A 16,728-nucleotide genomic window follows, 5' to 3' on the forward strand; every position below is an offset into this window, starting at 1 on the left:
TTCTAAAAACCAAATTATTTGGAAGTTTGTCACATTTTGACATCTATCAATGACTACTGTGAGACTATGCTCCACAATTGCGCATCAGCGCCGTTAAGAAACTTTTTCTACTGAGTAACAATACGGAAATGTTTTTTAAATTGGCAATAACTCTGAAACTAGAGGAAATCTAGAAAAGTTTATATGACATTTTAGTCTTAAAATGTGACCAAGAATATGCCGTTAAAGTTATATGGGTTCCTCGCGAGCACCTTGTATTTTGAATACAATACCGTCCAAGCTAAAGTGCGTGCAGTTAAAATAACAGGAAGGCCAAAACTTTAAAGTATTTTTTTTATCTAAATACTATAGAAGGAAACAAACGTTTTCAGTCAATTTATAATTTTTTGTTTCGTTTATTCACGTTCAAACTATTTTGTATATCAGGACAAATGTTGAACTGATAACTGCCGATAAATGTATTGCTACCATCGACATTCATAGTATGTATACATATGACATGCCTTTCATAATATGTACCATTATGGAGCTAAATGCGCACATGTTTACCTTTTTCAATCCTGAATGAAGAAAATATGACACTAATTAGTCCTTTAAGTAACATCTAACGGTAATACGATTATTTTGATTTGGCTTTCTCTAAATTAGACTAGACAAATCCTTTTACACTTTTCAATTATGTATGAACCTGAGAAACCAAATAAGTTCTCAATTACTAATTCAGTGTGATGTTCTAGCTACTTAGTGAAAAATAAGTACAGGTCAATTTACAAGAGTTGACACGAATTTCAGAACGAGTAAGTGAATGAAAAATTATTATGTGTTTGATAAAATAGTGACTCTTGACCACAGCATCACTTACCATTTCACTTAGGCTTAAAGACTGCTGAAGTGTGCGAAAGAGAAGCTGTCACGTATTTTATATGAAAATCTCATGAGTGCAAAAGAGGCAGACTACAAATATGAAAACGTGGCCATTTTTGACCTCGACAGCAGAAAAAGTTGTGCTGTTTAGAGGATACAGTGGGTGATTTCCTTTTCTATTAAACAGTTAGAAATAGTTATTTGTTATACAAGGGGGCAAAGTTGTATTTCAATTGAAAAACGAGCAAGTGAAAGGATTCTATAGTTAAACCACGAGCGAAGCGAGTGGTTCGAGAATAGAATCCTGAACTTGCGAGTTTTTTAACACACGAGAAGTAAAATACATTTGCACCCGTGTGTAACACAAAACTTTTCCCCTCACTATTACACCGGTCAAATCTTACATGAAAATCGGCTAAAAAAACAAAGTGTGATGTAAAGCTGGATTTTTGGTATGTTATTTGGAGTCCTTGGGGGAATGTAAGACTATGTTTTGCAAGCAAAAAAAAAGTGTGCTAACTTCGTAATTTAAAAAAAAAAAGTAAAAAAATCGGACTTTTTTTGGTTTTTATTTTTTTATTAAAAAACTATGCGTTTTTGGTCAAAAGTTGCTGTGTAATGTTGAAAGCGCATTAAATTTCAAACAGTTTGACATCTTTTTTATCAATGTCCGTCAAATAGTTTTCGAGATATGAAGCGTCAAAAAAGGTTAATTTTTGACGCATTTATAAAATGTAGCGTTTTGCCAACATTTTTGGACAAATATCTGCAAAATACTTCATGATATGATATATATTGCAATACAACATTGTATAAATTTATTTTGCTTTAGTTTTAGTGCAAGTAAAAGTCAGTAAGAAGAATAGTTACTTTGGTAAACAAAAAAAAAATCTATAAATAGAGAAGCCAAGAGTCTGGTAGATTGGTTAAGGTATTAGTTTACGCTAAAAGTTTTAGGTTGAAAGTGTTATCTATTCGATCTTACTTTCTTTGATATCCGTTTATCTGATAAAATTGTCTAAGCTAACTTTGCATTGATTTGACTATTACTAATGAAGAAATAAAATACAGTAAAATTTTGAAGTTTAGTAAATTAATTTAATTTAATTTAATTTATTTATTATATCAGACAACAAAGGGCCCATAATGGTTAGTACTTATACATTATTGGATATTTTAAAAACTACCTGTTAGTATAACATATACAAAAAGTCGACACAATAATACAACAATAAAACACTCACCTAGTGGCCTAAATTAGAAAAATAAAACAGAATTAGTTACATTTTACTTTTTCCTTTTTGAGGGTCCTGGTTCTGCATCTTGATGGCACAACTCCTGTAGTGATAGAAAGTCCACTTGAGTTGTATTTGACCACCGATTACTGTGGAATAAACTATGGGAACGGAAAGCGCCCACGCCAATTATTAAGATACTGGAGAAGTGGTATTCCCAGCAGAAGAACGTAGTAAGATGGAAGTCAACCCTGTCCACAGCCAGCGAGCTAAACTGTGGCGTGAGACAAGGAGGCAGTATGTCTCCGGCTCTCTTCAGCGTGTACATGGATGGGCTGTCGCAGGCTTTGACCAGTACCGAGGTTGGCTGCTCCATCAATGGGCAAATGATAAATCACATCGCATATGCAGACGATAATATATGGTCCTACTAGCACCATCTGTGGGAGCTATGCGTAAGATACTTGCAGAATGCGAGAGATACGCCAGCCAGAATAACATGGAGATACAATCCGGACAAGTCTGAATTTATGCTCATGGAGGCAGCACATATGCCCACACATGTACCACCTCTTTTGCTTGATGGAGTTCAATTGCGGAGAGTACACGAAGTCAGATATCTTGGTCACATCTTGTCCAGTTTAAAAGACCAGGAGGACATAGAAAGGCAGAGGCGAGCCACCGCAGTAAGGGCAAACCTGTTGGCTAGAAGATTCGCCAAATGTAGTGACAACGCAAAACTAGTGACAGCGCAAAAAGACAGCTGTTCCTCAGTGTATACTGTCGAGTTATGGTCCGACTACACCTGCGCGGCGGTGAGAGACCTGCGCGTGCAATACAACACATACTATGTAGTCTATGTACTGATATTTCGTTAAACGGAGAATACTATGATTCGGGCACGTCCACGACAAACGACAACGCTCGTGAGATTGCATCGATGTTATTGACCCTCAGTGATATGCTTTAAAAACCAGTCCGTACAAGAACAATTTCGGAACAATCTGATTCAATTAATGAGGGTTTTCTACTCGTAAATATTTTTTCCGCCAAGCGTCGATCCTGAGGTCTTTTTGACCGTAAACTTAACTAACTAAATAAATGTTGATTTGATATACGCAAATATGTGTCTGAGTAATACTTGAACAGCCCCCAAATAATCATAATTCATTCTCCGCTACACCTGTAAATATATGTAAACTATCCCATTTGGCCATTACCATCCACCGATTATTTCTGATCCAGTTATACTAGACTTACGATATAATCCTATTTTTTTAAATAACTGGCACACTTTTGGGCTTAAATGAAAGCTAGTGAAATTTTCTACATTTTTATTTAACAATTTATGTAATAGCCTGAGTTGTTTTGCTGATATCTGTCTCAAAATATTAGCAAAATGAATATTTTCATAGAAAGGGGAAAAATGTTCTTTTTTTGACGCTTCATATCTCAAAAAATATTTGACGGACATTGATACAAAATATGTCAAACTGTTTGTAATTTAATGCGCTTTCAACATTACAAAGCAACTTTTGACCAAAAATGCATAGTTTTTTAATAAAACGGCAAATACCAAAAAAAGTCTGATTTTTTTACTTTTTTTTTTAAATTACGAAGTTAGCACACCATTTTTTTGCTTGCAAAATATAGTCCTACATTCCCCCAAGGACCCCAAATAACATACCAAAAATGCAGCTTTACATCACACTTTGTTTTTTTATTTCTCTTTTTGACCAGTGTATATAGCGAGGAAACTAAAACGCAAAAAATTTGTTTATCACTGCTTCCAGTAGTTCCACAGGTGGTAAATCATCTTTATTACTAGATTCATCTACTTTTATCAATTTTAAAGCAATTAATTTGACTTTATTCAAGATCAAATTACTTTACCCAATAGTGGATAAAATGCGTTTTTACCCGCTGGTATTAAAGGACCAAACACGTGTTTCCGAGGCAGTGAGGGGAAAAGCAAATTATTCACGTACCTAACCTAATCATATATGTATAATATCTGAATTTAATATTCCTAATGACACTTGAAACTGTACCAGTTTTGGTCTATCTTTTGATATTTGACAATTGTTCTTTAGCATACTACTTCTATCCTCTAGACAAAATAAAAGTTTCGTTCATTCCATTTGTGCCAGCTCTCACGAATCAACCTGTATTTATAACTTATTTATTATTCCCATATATCATGAGCGTCTCACAACTATTATTGAGATCATTACAAAACAACAAATACACAACAAAATAAATGTGTCATAAAAATAATGCAAATGTAATCAATAACATAAAAATAGGTTACATAGATTTCGTAACACGAAATTCGCACAAATGTAAGGTAAATGTCCTAATGTTTGACATGCTAAATATTTTAATGTCAAGGCGATTATCGAGTTTCTGCTTGGCAACAAAACTTAGTGAGTCAATCGAAACCACGAGAAATGATATTTTGTTTCTTTGTATGGTTCCGTAGTCAACTAGGAACCCTTATAGTTTCGCCATGTCTGTCTGTCCGTCCGTCCGTCCGTCCGTCCGTCCGTCCGTCCGCGGATAATCTCAGTAACCGTTAGCACTAGAAAGCTGAAATTTGGTACCAATATGTATATCAATCACGCCGACAAAGTGGTAAAATAAAAAATGGAAAAAAATGTTTTGTTAGGGTAACCCCCCCCCCCAACATGTAAAGTGGGGACTGATTTTTTTTCATTCCAACCCATTGTGTAATATATCGTTGGATAGGTACAATCGTTTTTTGATAATATTAATATTCCCCCCCAACGCCATCTCTAACTTTTGAACCATATGATTTAAAAATATGAAAAGAATCACAAAAGTAGAATTTTATAAAGACTTTCTAGGAAAATTGTTTATAACTTGATAGGTTCAGTAGTTTTTGAGAAAAACACGGAAAACTACGCAACCCTACACTGAGCGTGGCCCGAAAAGCTCTTGGCCGGTTTTTTTTTTACGATATATCGTTGCTCACAATCACAAGCTTCCATGAACATACCAAGGAACTTTGTAAATTTGAGTCCCAATGACATTTATTTATTTATAGAGCAGTGTCGAGTATTGGGACAATTGCCTTAGTGCTAAAAACTATAAAGATACTACACAAATTTAATAACTGACCAGGGTACATAGCCGAATGGCACAAACGCTCACGAAACGAAACGCTCGCAGATATCTTTATCGCTCTTGCATATTGGCGCGACAGAGCCAGCCTACCTTTCGCGGCGTTTCGTTTTCGTTTCGCGTCGCAGAAATGCCATTCGGCTACGGGGCCATGGCGCCTAACGAAGGTGCCAATCGATCGCGCCGTTACCAACGGATCGGTGCTTTCTCTATCGCCTTTCCATATGAGTGCGACAAAGATATTTCGTATTCTATAAAATGTAAGCGATTGGCATCTTGGCTAAGCACTTTATCTTAAGTGCAAATAAGAAACAAGTGCTGTTACTGACCAAATTACCATTTTACTGACCTTTACTCGCAAAAATTCCACATAACTGACCATACAAATTCTTGCCTGAATACAACACACACAAAATATTGGCCGAATTACTTACAAAAATACAAAACTATACTAAATATAAGAGACCAGATATCTTCTCACTTTTCATACACGCTATAGAATATTTCAGTGACTTATAATGTAATTTATAATTCGCTTTTGAATAATATCTGAATATTATTATAAGCTCAAGACACGACCTTCGATTTTTATATCATATCAAAAATATGTTTCTTAACCTAAAATCCAATTGCAATTACATGATAAAATCTTCCAAACATACCATAAAGTTTTGACATGAGAATACCCATACGAATAATAGGTCAAATGTTTAACTTAGGCGGTCGGTACGAGATTATTAATAAAGGCCCACTTGCACCAATCACTTAACTCAGGGTTAATGGGCTGTCAACTATCAAATTCCATACATATAAAATGGTGGGTTAACCCTCGGGTGTTATAATCGTGAATTATTTTGATTCCAATAATGATTTAGATCAAAATGTGTTCCAAAGTCTTTCTTTACTAACCACCTAAGTTAAGTAGACCTATAAACCCGTGCCCTAAAAGACTCAAAAATCCTACCTTAAGGTTTATTAAACAGCCTTTTCCGTATTCCCATCTCCCATCCCCACTTAACCCATCAACTGGGCCACACTGGGTTCATTCAAGGTCAGTACTGCGTGAGCTTCCACCTGAGTAAACTGCTGTATTTGTTCACAAATATACTATTCTTGAGTAAGTTCTCCGAAATTAAATTATTCGCGAATAATAATCGTGAAATATTTTGATTCCAATAATCATTTAGATAAAGATGTGTTCCAATGCCGTTCTTTGCTAACCACCTAAGTTAAGTAGACCTATAAACCCCTGTCCAAAAAGACTCAAAAATCCTACCTTAAGGTTTCTTAAGCAGCCTTTTCTGTGTTCCCATCTCCCATCCCCACTTGACCCATCAACTGGGCCACACTGGGCTCATTCAAGGTCAGTACGGCGTGGGCTTCTACCATCACTACTAGAGAGTTCCGGGCCTTTTCGTGTGGTTTTCCTATTAGGAGTAAACTGCTGTATTTGTTCGCAAATATACTATTCTTGAGTAAGTTATCCGAAATTAAATCATTCGCGAATAATAATCGTGAATTAATTTGATTCCAAAAATCATTTAGATCGAAATGTGTTCCAAAGTCTTTCTTTACTAAGCACCTAAGTAGACCTATAAACCCCTGCCCTAAAAGACTCAAAAATCCTACCTTAAGGTTTCTTAAACAGCCTTTTCCGTATTCCCATCTCCCATCCCCACTTGCCCCAGCAACTGGGCCACACTGGGTTCATTCAAGGTCAGTACTGCGTGAGCTTCCACCTGAGTAAACTGCTGTATTTGTTCACAAATATACTATTCTTGAGTAAGTTATCCGAAATTAAATTATTCGCGAATAATAATCGTGAAATATTTTGATTCCAATAATCATTTAGATAAAGATGTGTTCCAATGCCGTTCTTTGCTAACCACAAAAGTTAAGTAGACCTATAAACCCCTGTCCAAAAAGACTCAAAAATCCTACCTTAAGGTTTCTTAAGCAGCCTTTTCTGTGTTCCCATCTCCCATCCCCACTTGACCCATCAACTGGGCCACACTGGGCTCATTCAAGGTCAGCACGGCGTGGGCTTCCACCATCACTACTAGAGAGTTCCGGGCCTTTTCGTGTGGTATTCCCATTAAGAGTATACTGCTGTATTTGTTCGCAAATATACTATTCTTGAGTAAGTTATCCGAAAATAAATCATTCGCGAACAACAATAGTAAATTATTTGGATTCATTTAGATAAAAATGCCGAAAATGTGTTCCAATGCCGTTCTTTGCTAACCACCTAAGTCGACCCCCTGCCCAAAAAGACTCAAAAATCCTACCTTAAGGTTTGTTAAGCAGCCTTTTCCGTATTCCCATCTCCCATCCCCACTTGGCCCAGCAACTGGGCCACACTGGGTTCATTCAAGGTCAGTACAGCGTGCGCTTCTACCATCACTACTAGAGAGTTCCGTGCCTCTTCGTGGGGCACGCCGTGTGCGCGGGTGGCGTGGGAGTACCACGCACCGGTCGACGAGAGAATGGAGACGCACCATTTGCAGGACAATCTGGAAGTGTATAGAAAATAGTTAAAATACTGGATAAGGCCAGTTGAGCACGCGCATACGATAACATTTTATAAACGTTTTTGCGATGAGCGATTATTTGGTGCAACCTTGGTGCAGCGAACCTTAACTTTGGACACTATTTTTGTATTTTTAGACTGATAACTAGTACTACTAAGTATTGTGGGGCCCCATGAACTAAAATTGACTCTCCCGCTTACGCCTCCATTCTAACTATTTTGGCTCAGTGATCCAAAGTGAATCTTGGCCACCGAAACGAGAGATCGCCACCTGTCCCGATCCTGCGCAGCCTCTTGCCAGTCACTGACTTGAAGCAGACTCAGATCCGCCACCACACTGTCCTCCCAGCGATACCTGGGTCGACCCGCCGGACGGCCACCAGCCGGTCGACCCAAGAACGCTCTCTTGTAGTCCGTTGCTTCTGGAAAGTTATGTATGAAAATGTTGGCATAATTAATGGAAGATTTTTTTGATTGGGATATGTACATTACAGGCCGAAGTTATTTTTCATCAACCCTCCCCATCCCTCCCCCCTCTGCGTCACCCCTCTTCCCCCCCTTAAATAGCCGAAAATGCGGTTTTTCGCGATTTCTGACAAAACCGTTGTAGATACAGAAAGAGCGTGTAGGAAAAAAGTAATCCTTGATAAATTTACTACAAATCGTTTATTGACACTTTGGTTCTAGCACTTATAGGTTTCGCGTGATCCATCACGAAAGTTGGTCCTTTACTGCAATTTTCTTTAGTGAATGTTAAGTTTTCTCCGTAATTGCTTACGAAATCTGTTTGATATTACTAAAATATTATAAACTGAAAATGAATTTCAGGGGGAAAAATCACTACCATGGGTGGGACTTGAACTCACGGCTACTGGATTGATACTCCAGGGCTCTACCAACAGCTACCAAAAGCTCATCCCCAGTCATAGATACACTATATAGATCAATGGTACTCCTAGCGACTACTACCGTGAAAATATTACGTCTTAAATAGTTACTGGAATTCCAAGACATATTGGAAATTCCACCCATGGTAGTGATTTTTCCCCCTTAATTTTATTTTAGTCATGAGTTACAATATTTTAGTTATATCAAACAAATTTCGACGATTTCGTATGCATTTTGGGCGAAAACTTAACATTCACTAAAGAAGATTGCAGCAAAGGACCATCTTTCGTGACGGATCACGCGTAAACTATAAGTGCTAGAACCAAAGTGTTAATGAATGATTTGTAGTAAATGTATTAAGGATTACTTCGTTCCTACGCGCTTTTTCTGTATCTTCAACAGTTTTGTCAGAAATCGAGAAAAACCGCATTTTCGGCACTTTAAGGGAGGGTAGAGGGGTGACGCAGAGGAGGGAGGAGTGGGGAGGGTTGATGAAAAATAACTTCGGTCTATAATGTACATATTTCAATTTAAAAAAACCTTCCATTAATTATGCCGTAATTTTAGCTAATTTCCCCCTGCTATTGACAGCCCGATCGTTTCCCATTCCCAAACGCCTCCATTCAGTGTGTTAAAATAGTATTAGGGCCCATTTAGAGTGAGAGAACGCGCGTGCCAGATTTATTCCATTGCGATATTTTATTGGTGCTGATTTGTATGTCACCTCAACAGTCCGCAATGTGACTGCAATCGCATGCAAGTTTGGTATGGTAAAAAATGTACACTGATCAGATCACCTATAAAAATGATCTTAGGCATTCTTATCTAATGACCGAAATACGTATACTATATTTCTGATCGACGAAGCAGAAACGCGGCCATTTTATTCAGTCCAGCGGATCGCTTTCCGACTCAGAAAAATACATGCCTTATGGGTTTTGCATGGTTTTGCATATGTGCTGGAAGCATGTGTAATGTGTATTTAATAAAATTGATCTCTACCACCCATGCAACCATACAGCTCAGCCACGACATTGGTCTAAGCGCGACAGCGGTGAGCGGCGGCCATACATTGGAGCGAGACACAGCGATGTGACTTTTCATTCGCACGTATGGCCGCCGCTCACCGCTGTCGGGCTTAGACCAATGTCGTGGCTGAGCCGTTACAACTTACAACCAGTACTGGTGAACAATAAATCGTATATTACTTACATTACAACATGTTTATGATCTAGCACATTTGCAAAACAACAGTTTTTACCAATATTTCATAATATCTGCCTTGGATAATATGTCATTGGTATGAAACGAGATTAATTTATTAGCGTAGGTCGATTAGATATAGCTAACGACATCTCGAATGCGATCGGGTAAACTTTCACAACTGAAAAAATAATAAATATAATATGAAAACCTACAAGGCCCAAAACGTCGAGTGCTAGTCTTTTTGCTGCTAGTGTGTGTCTACTAAAGTAGGCAAAGTGGGTATAATTTTATTCAGAATGACATTTGATATTTTCTTTATTTTTCCAAAATCTTCCTTAAATTTTGGCTTGGATTGATTACATGAGACTATGTTAGCCATTATCAAAGACGGTATATCAATTCGAAAATGAAATTTTTGAAATCAGTTTTTTAATGATTCATATTTGGTATCAATATTCATTTGCAATCAACTTACTATACTGATTGACATGTAAAGGGTTCTCCTCTGTCTTCGGTATCTTCTGACCTCACTGTTCTTATAAACAGGGCAAATCAAGTAAATACTGTTTTATATGGGCTGATCCACTTTGTATGGAAACTGCACGCCAATGTTGTAAGACTATGTAGTTAACATGCAGTTTTCTAATGTTTAGGTTACAGTCCCTATGTACCAGCCCTAATATTGTTTTACCTTAGCATGTCTATCACACACATGACTAGTTTCTAGGATTATGAACAAGAAGTTGCAATAAAATATCGTCTTTAGTCGTCTATAGGGGCATTTTCAAAATTTGGGTCCCCCCAATTAGCAAAAGTTGTTAACAAAAATTAACTCACTGTCAGTTTTGTGACACCAATAAAATTAAGCATAAAATCTGTCTAACCCCCCCCCCCCCGGAGCCTAGGTTGGCCATACAAATAGACCACGTGACCCCCCCCCCCCCTCCCCTGGGGCCTGGGCCTTTACCACGTGACCCCCCCTGGGCACGAAGCTGGATCCGCGCTCGTCTAAAAATTTACTTTTTTTGCATTCTGAATGTAGATTATCGCTTAAAGTTTATGTAATTAACACAAAAAAATAGTTTTTATTGAAATTTCATGCTTAATTATCGTCATAAAACTGACAGTGAGTTAATTATTGTTAAAAACTTTCGCTATTTGGGGGTCCCAAATTCTGAAAATGCCCATAGTCGTCAATAGGGGCGATGACCGTAAAGTGTTGGAATGTATGGGGCCCTAAACATTGAGACTTGAGACTGCTTTTTCCGCAGAAATTCTAAAAATAAAACAAACTTACCTGTTCGTCATATGTCGGGACTTGACGTGTCTCCTTCTGTACCCCCAACTGTTGTACACGCGGGGACAAAACGGGCACGGAAACAACGGGTTGGCATAACATGTGTTTTTATCTGAAAATAATAAAGATTTTGGTAGTTTACTTATTGATAGAAATAAGGTGCAGATTCATCATCAACATCATTTCAGCCATTAATCGCCCACTGCTGAGCATAGGCCTCCCTTCGTGTACGCCACTTATCCCGGTCCTGGGCTAATCTCATCCAGAAGTGCCCGGCAGTTTTTCGAATGCCGTCCACCCAACGAGCCAGGTGCAGATTAAGAATACCTTTGACTAACTTTTTTTTTTAAATTAACGTACCTACAGTGCTGGACAAAATTCTTCATACACCGACATATAAAATAAACTTTCTATCATAATTTCTTTACCCTTAAACGTAATATCACAGTTGTATTGAAAAACATTTAGCTAATTTCATGGCGTATAATATACAGATAATAACATATCAATGATCGTACAATTATTTTTTTACATGAGTATAAATATAAATATCAGTACTTTAGGCTCTGGACAAATTTGATCATACAGTAATTAAATTACGAATGAATTGCAATGTATAAGTGTGTATGGCTTTCATCTGCTTTAGATATTGCTGCTTGTCTCGGAGGAACATTTTCAGTTACAAACTGAAGGTATTTATCTAACCCAAGCTTTTTCCTGTGTCCCTACTAAAGTAACAGTATGTAAAGTGTATGATATGTTATTATCTGTATATTATACGCCATGAAATTAGCTAAAAGTTTTTCAATACAACTGTGATATTACGTTTAAGGGTAAAGAAATTATAATAGAAAGTTCACTTTATATATCGGTGTATGATGCATTTTGTCCAGCACTGTATACTATTTGTGTCCGGTTTGAGGAACATAACAACACCCTAGATCAGTGTGGGCTGCAGCAACATTGTAAAGGGGGTGCGGGACGTAAGGATAAGGGAGGGGGGCGGGGGGACGAGGACATTTAATTTTTGACGACAGGGGGCGCGCTTAAAAAAGTTTGGGAACCCCTGCCCTAGATGGTCTCCTGTAGTGATCGTGGCATTTTGGAACAAATTCCTTGTTCGCCTGGATGCGTGGATACCACGAAATATTACATTAATTGAATGGAGAGGCCAGTGCCCCAAACAGTTGCTTACTAGAACCAAAAATTACATAACGCATTTGCTATGAACTTGTAGTCATAAGCCTGCATCGAATAATTTAACAAACATAAAATACTAACCCCCCCGTGTGGTGACGGGTTAAGAATTTCACCACCCCCTTTCTTCCCGTGGGTGTCGTAAAAGGCGACTGTGGGATATGGGTTAAATTGTGGCGTAGGCGAGAGGCTGGCAACCTGTCACTGCAATGTCACAGTTTCGTTTTCTGTCAACCCCTTATTTGCCAAGAGTGGCACTGATACTTTAGTAGTTTCATGTGCTCTGCCTACCCCTTCATGGGATACAGGCGTGATTGTATGTATGTATGTAAAATACTAACCTTTACAATTCTGCGCCTCACTAGACACAGCATTCAAGTTCTCCGTTGTAATGCTAAGAGATTCAACGATAGTGCCACTCTGCAAGACTGTCTCAACCTCCTTGTCTATCTCAATGCTTTCCTTATCATCATCAATATTGTCTATGGCTTTTTCGTTAATATTAAGACAAGGTTGAGTGCTGCTGACTTCGTTGATCCATTTTTTAATTCCTGAAGCGGTGGTTGATTTGCTTGAGAAACTTTCAGGGCTCGTTGAGTATTTTTTCTCATCATCTAGGAGGGCGATGTCTGTGTCATTGGTATTCTCTCCGGAGTAATCGGTTAAGGGTGAATCAATAGGCTCGAGCTTTGGCACTATGTTCTGTAATTAGAATTAGAAAGGTCATATTATTAGACATAACCTAACCACAAAATTAAAATTTTTAATAAGCCCCCGACCACGACATAGTGGCCCGATTTTCGTGAAACATGGCTAAGAACACTCCCAACTAACTCAGCATTCAAACATAAAAAACTAAATCTAAATCGCTTCATCCGTTCGGGAGCTACGATGCCACAGACAGACACACAGACAAACAGACAGACAGACTCGTCAAACTTATAACACCTCATCGTTTTTGCGTCGGGGGTTAAAAAGGTACCTTGACTGACACCAAACTAAATGGAAACCTTTTCAGTGACGTTTAAATGCAATTATTGTCATATATTTTTGTATTTTATATTTGAAAGTTCTATTTAATACTGGTTGACTTTAAGTAATATAGATTAGATGTAAGGGTTTAAAAAAATGATATAATGTTTCAAGACTCGCATATTCATCATCCTCCTTGCATTATCCCGGCATTTGCCACAAGCTCATGTGAGCCTGGGGTCCGCTTATTCACATATTAAAGACCATAAATTGGATTGGTTTGTCTTTCCATACTTACATTATTTTTGAAGGAATCTGTGGTAGTAAGGTTGGTGCCAGTATCAGGTTTAGGAGGTGTCGGGGCAGTTTTCTTAATTTTGTTGTTGTTATCTTCATTTTCGCTTTTCTTGCGTTTTTTAGCTGGTTGTGTAGTTGTTGTACTAGCCGGTTTCTGTAAGTATACAAAATTAAATCATAAATACCTATTTAGTGTTGTGTCGATAACAAATACAGTTAATGTTCATTCTGTACTATCAAACCTTGTTATCAATGTGTATGTCATACTGTAGGGTTAGTGTAAAGAAACCTAACAGCATCATTGGTAGCCTCCCACAGTTCCCACACAGAAGATTTTCACAAATATGATTGTGGGATTTTGAAAATTATAGAGAAACATTGTATATGTAATTAATAAAGACCGTTATCAAGGCGCACTTTTCGTTGCAAATGGTATGGTTGGCAAAAAAAAAACATGTTTTAAATACTTGTGTATTTGTTTTTTTGCCAATCATACTCTGCCACCAATACAGCACACTGATAATGATCTTTAGTAATTAAATTTTCTCTATTTACATGTCATATTCATTATATTTTTTAGTATTCACACAAAACCTTCCTTAATTTTTAGCGATAAGACCGCCTGTTGTCTACCTCTATTTATAATCATTTGTTTTGTCTCCAATGTATCTTTTTTTCTGTATCTTTTGCTGAGGTGTGCCAATAAAGAGTATATTATCTATCTATCTATATTCTGTCAAACAAGTCTGTCAGTAAATAAGAACTAAGAAAACTATAGGTATCCTTTTCTCTAGCACCCTAAAGAAAAGGATGCATTATAGTTTTCTTTGTTCTTATTTACTGACAGACTTGGTTGACAGAGTATATAATAGCAATTTGAGACCATTATATCAAATGACCTATTAAAATACCCAATTGGCGCTTGCATGACTCATATTTCAGATAATTGATAATCAATCTATGATCAATTAACATGGCAGTATAACAAAAAATCTGCATCATAACTCAGAGAAACTGGAACAGTTTGCAATTTAATGCAACGCAGCAGGCAATTAAAGGGAGTGGCTCCTCTGTATCTGCATGCAATCTTGGAGTCTCATTCATTCATACATACATAAACTCACACCTGTATTGCCAAAAGAAGTATGAAGAGTATATGAAACTGATAAAGTTTCAGTGCCAAGTGCTAAGCAATTAAGGGGTTGATGAAAAATAATAGATACCTATTCAATTAGTTCACTGTTTGTAACAAAGAATATAATGAAAAGTACAAACCTCATCGTCTCGTGCGTTTTCGGTTCCCGTCGATAAACCACAGATCCTCAACGCCTCCGCGGTCTTTAACAACACGGGCAGGAACTCCTCGGTCACATTCACCTCCCCATTGTACATAAACGTCAGCAACGTTCGCAGAGACGCCGTATTGATGTCATGAAGCACTATTATAGGATCCTTGTGGGGGTTTTGCTACAAAAAAAACACGTAGGCGTCACGCAAAGTTACACGCACAAATCACATGTGTTTATACTGCTATTTACCTGGAAAATTGTCTTGAACACTGAACTGTTCGCTGACAATATAACTTTGTGAGCCTTGAAGCTACACCCCTCGGAAACCAATGTTACATCCGACAGCCCCTCGTCCTCAAACAAGCCCTTTACATTCGTCAAAATGTTGTTTTGATACCCGTTCCATTTTAAACTGATTTCCTGATTCGCCATTACTGAAAGAAACGCAGCATGTGGCTGGCAGTTTTTGTTGAAAAATTAAGGAAAATAATAAACAAAATAATTAAGATCAGAGAAAGCAAACAGAAAACAAACTTGGTGTTGCTAATAATCAACCGTGTTGTTCGATTTTTTTCTGACATTGGAATTGTTGCCATATAAAATAAAAATATATGAGTAGGTGTAAGTTTCAATAGACAAATTCGTGTAACGTAATAATCGATAATCGCAATAAATCTATAGACGGTCAACCAAATCTTGACAGTAAAAAAAGGCGCGTAATTTAAATTTTCTATGGGAATCAAACCTTTGCCTTTACATTTTCAATACTTTTGAAGTGTCATGGCTCGTCGCTCGTCGATGATTCCGCTAACGTCAAGATTTAGAGAAACGGACGCTCTTTAAGAAGACAATTTGGCCGTTTGATTTGAAGAATGACAATTTTTAAAATTTTCTGTTTTCTTGTGCCAAAACTAAAACTAAGTGGTAGTGTAAAAGTACCAGTGCTTGACATGCTATTTTCCAATAGATAACATAACACACTTTCGTCACATCACATTTATTGACAATGACTTAAGACTGAAAGTGGCATTTTACTGGTACACTGTCAAGCACTGGTACTTATAACTTACTCTGTAGTTCATCTAATTAAGCTGAAGGATCTGAAGGTAGGCTGAAAGAGATCACAGATTAGCGATAAGGCCGCCTGTTGTCTGCCTCTATCTTTTATCCCGTGGAGCGCCCGCCTTCCTAAATTATACACTATTATAGACACCGTGTGTCTATAGGACGCTCCACGGGTTATTCAACTGTTTTGTCTCGTCTGTATCTTTTGCTGAGGTGTGCCAATAAAGAGTATTTGACATAATTACGAGTAAGAATTCAACATTAACTCAGACGCTTTACCTTGAAAAAAAAATTGTTTACGTTAACTTTGCATTAATTTGTAAATGTCATGACGCAATATGATCAAAACCAAGCAGATTTTTGGCTACAATTTTAAAGGACTTGATCATTTTACGTAGGTAATGTCATTAGTTAATGTTAAAATTGCCATAATTTTATTGATGTTAGAATTCACCAAGTAAAAATGAGTAATTTCATTAATTATTTATGTAGTGAGTTGGCTTGAAGAGATGATAAAATCGACCTCAACAGTCTTTTATTATTGCCAGTTCACTAGACTTGTTTAGTGGTTTTTAAAACATTTTGTCATTAAAGATATTAACCTAGGTAATAATATGTGGTATCTGCCAACAAACAACACATCATTTTAATCAAAAATACTGGGTAAAACCAAAGAGTAAGATGATTATTAATGTAATTTAAGTACAAAATGTATCGATGTTTAATATTTTAACAATCGATTAT

At 37.2% G+C, this 16,728-nt stretch overlaps 1 protein-coding gene across 1 annotated transcript; it reads right to left on the bottom strand.

Moving 5' to 3' along the window:
- Positions 1-7,414: 7,414 nt before the first annotated feature.
- LOC125227194 (protein abrupt-like) lies at positions 7,415-15,453 on the bottom strand. Its single transcript, XM_048131442.1, has 6 exons — positions 15,169-15,453; positions 14,906-15,097; positions 13,632-13,784; positions 12,703-13,063; positions 11,165-11,276; positions 7,415-7,756 (listed from the first exon to the last, which is right to left on the bottom strand). Exons 1-6 carry the CDS (start codon positions 15,349-15,351, stop codon positions 7,543-7,545), a joined length of 1,215 nt encoding a protein of 404 aa, XP_047987399.1. The 5' UTR covers positions 15,352-15,453; the 3' UTR covers positions 7,415-7,542.
- Positions 15,454-16,728: the final 1,275 nt, after the last annotated feature.

Source organism: Leguminivora glycinivorella, chromosome 6, assembly GCF_023078275.1.
Source record: "Leguminivora glycinivorella isolate SPB_JAAS2020 chromosome 6, LegGlyc_1.1, whole genome shotgun sequence".
Taxonomy (NCBI): Eukaryota; Metazoa; Arthropoda; class Insecta; order Lepidoptera; family Tortricidae; genus Leguminivora; species Leguminivora glycinivorella.

Coding starts and splice junctions, on each gene's coding strand:
- LOC125227194 (XM_048131442.1), bottom strand. CDS start 15,351: ATGGCGAATCAGGAAATCAGTTTAAAATGGAACGGGTATCAAAACAAC. Junction 15,098..15,168: donor TGTTCAAGACAATTTTCCAG/GTAAATAGCAGT, acceptor TTTTTTTTGTAG/CAAAACCCCCACAAGGATCC. Junction 7,757..11,164: donor TCCCGACATATGACGAACAG/GTAAGTTTGTTT, acceptor ATACACTTCCAG/ATTGTCCTGCAAATGGTGCG.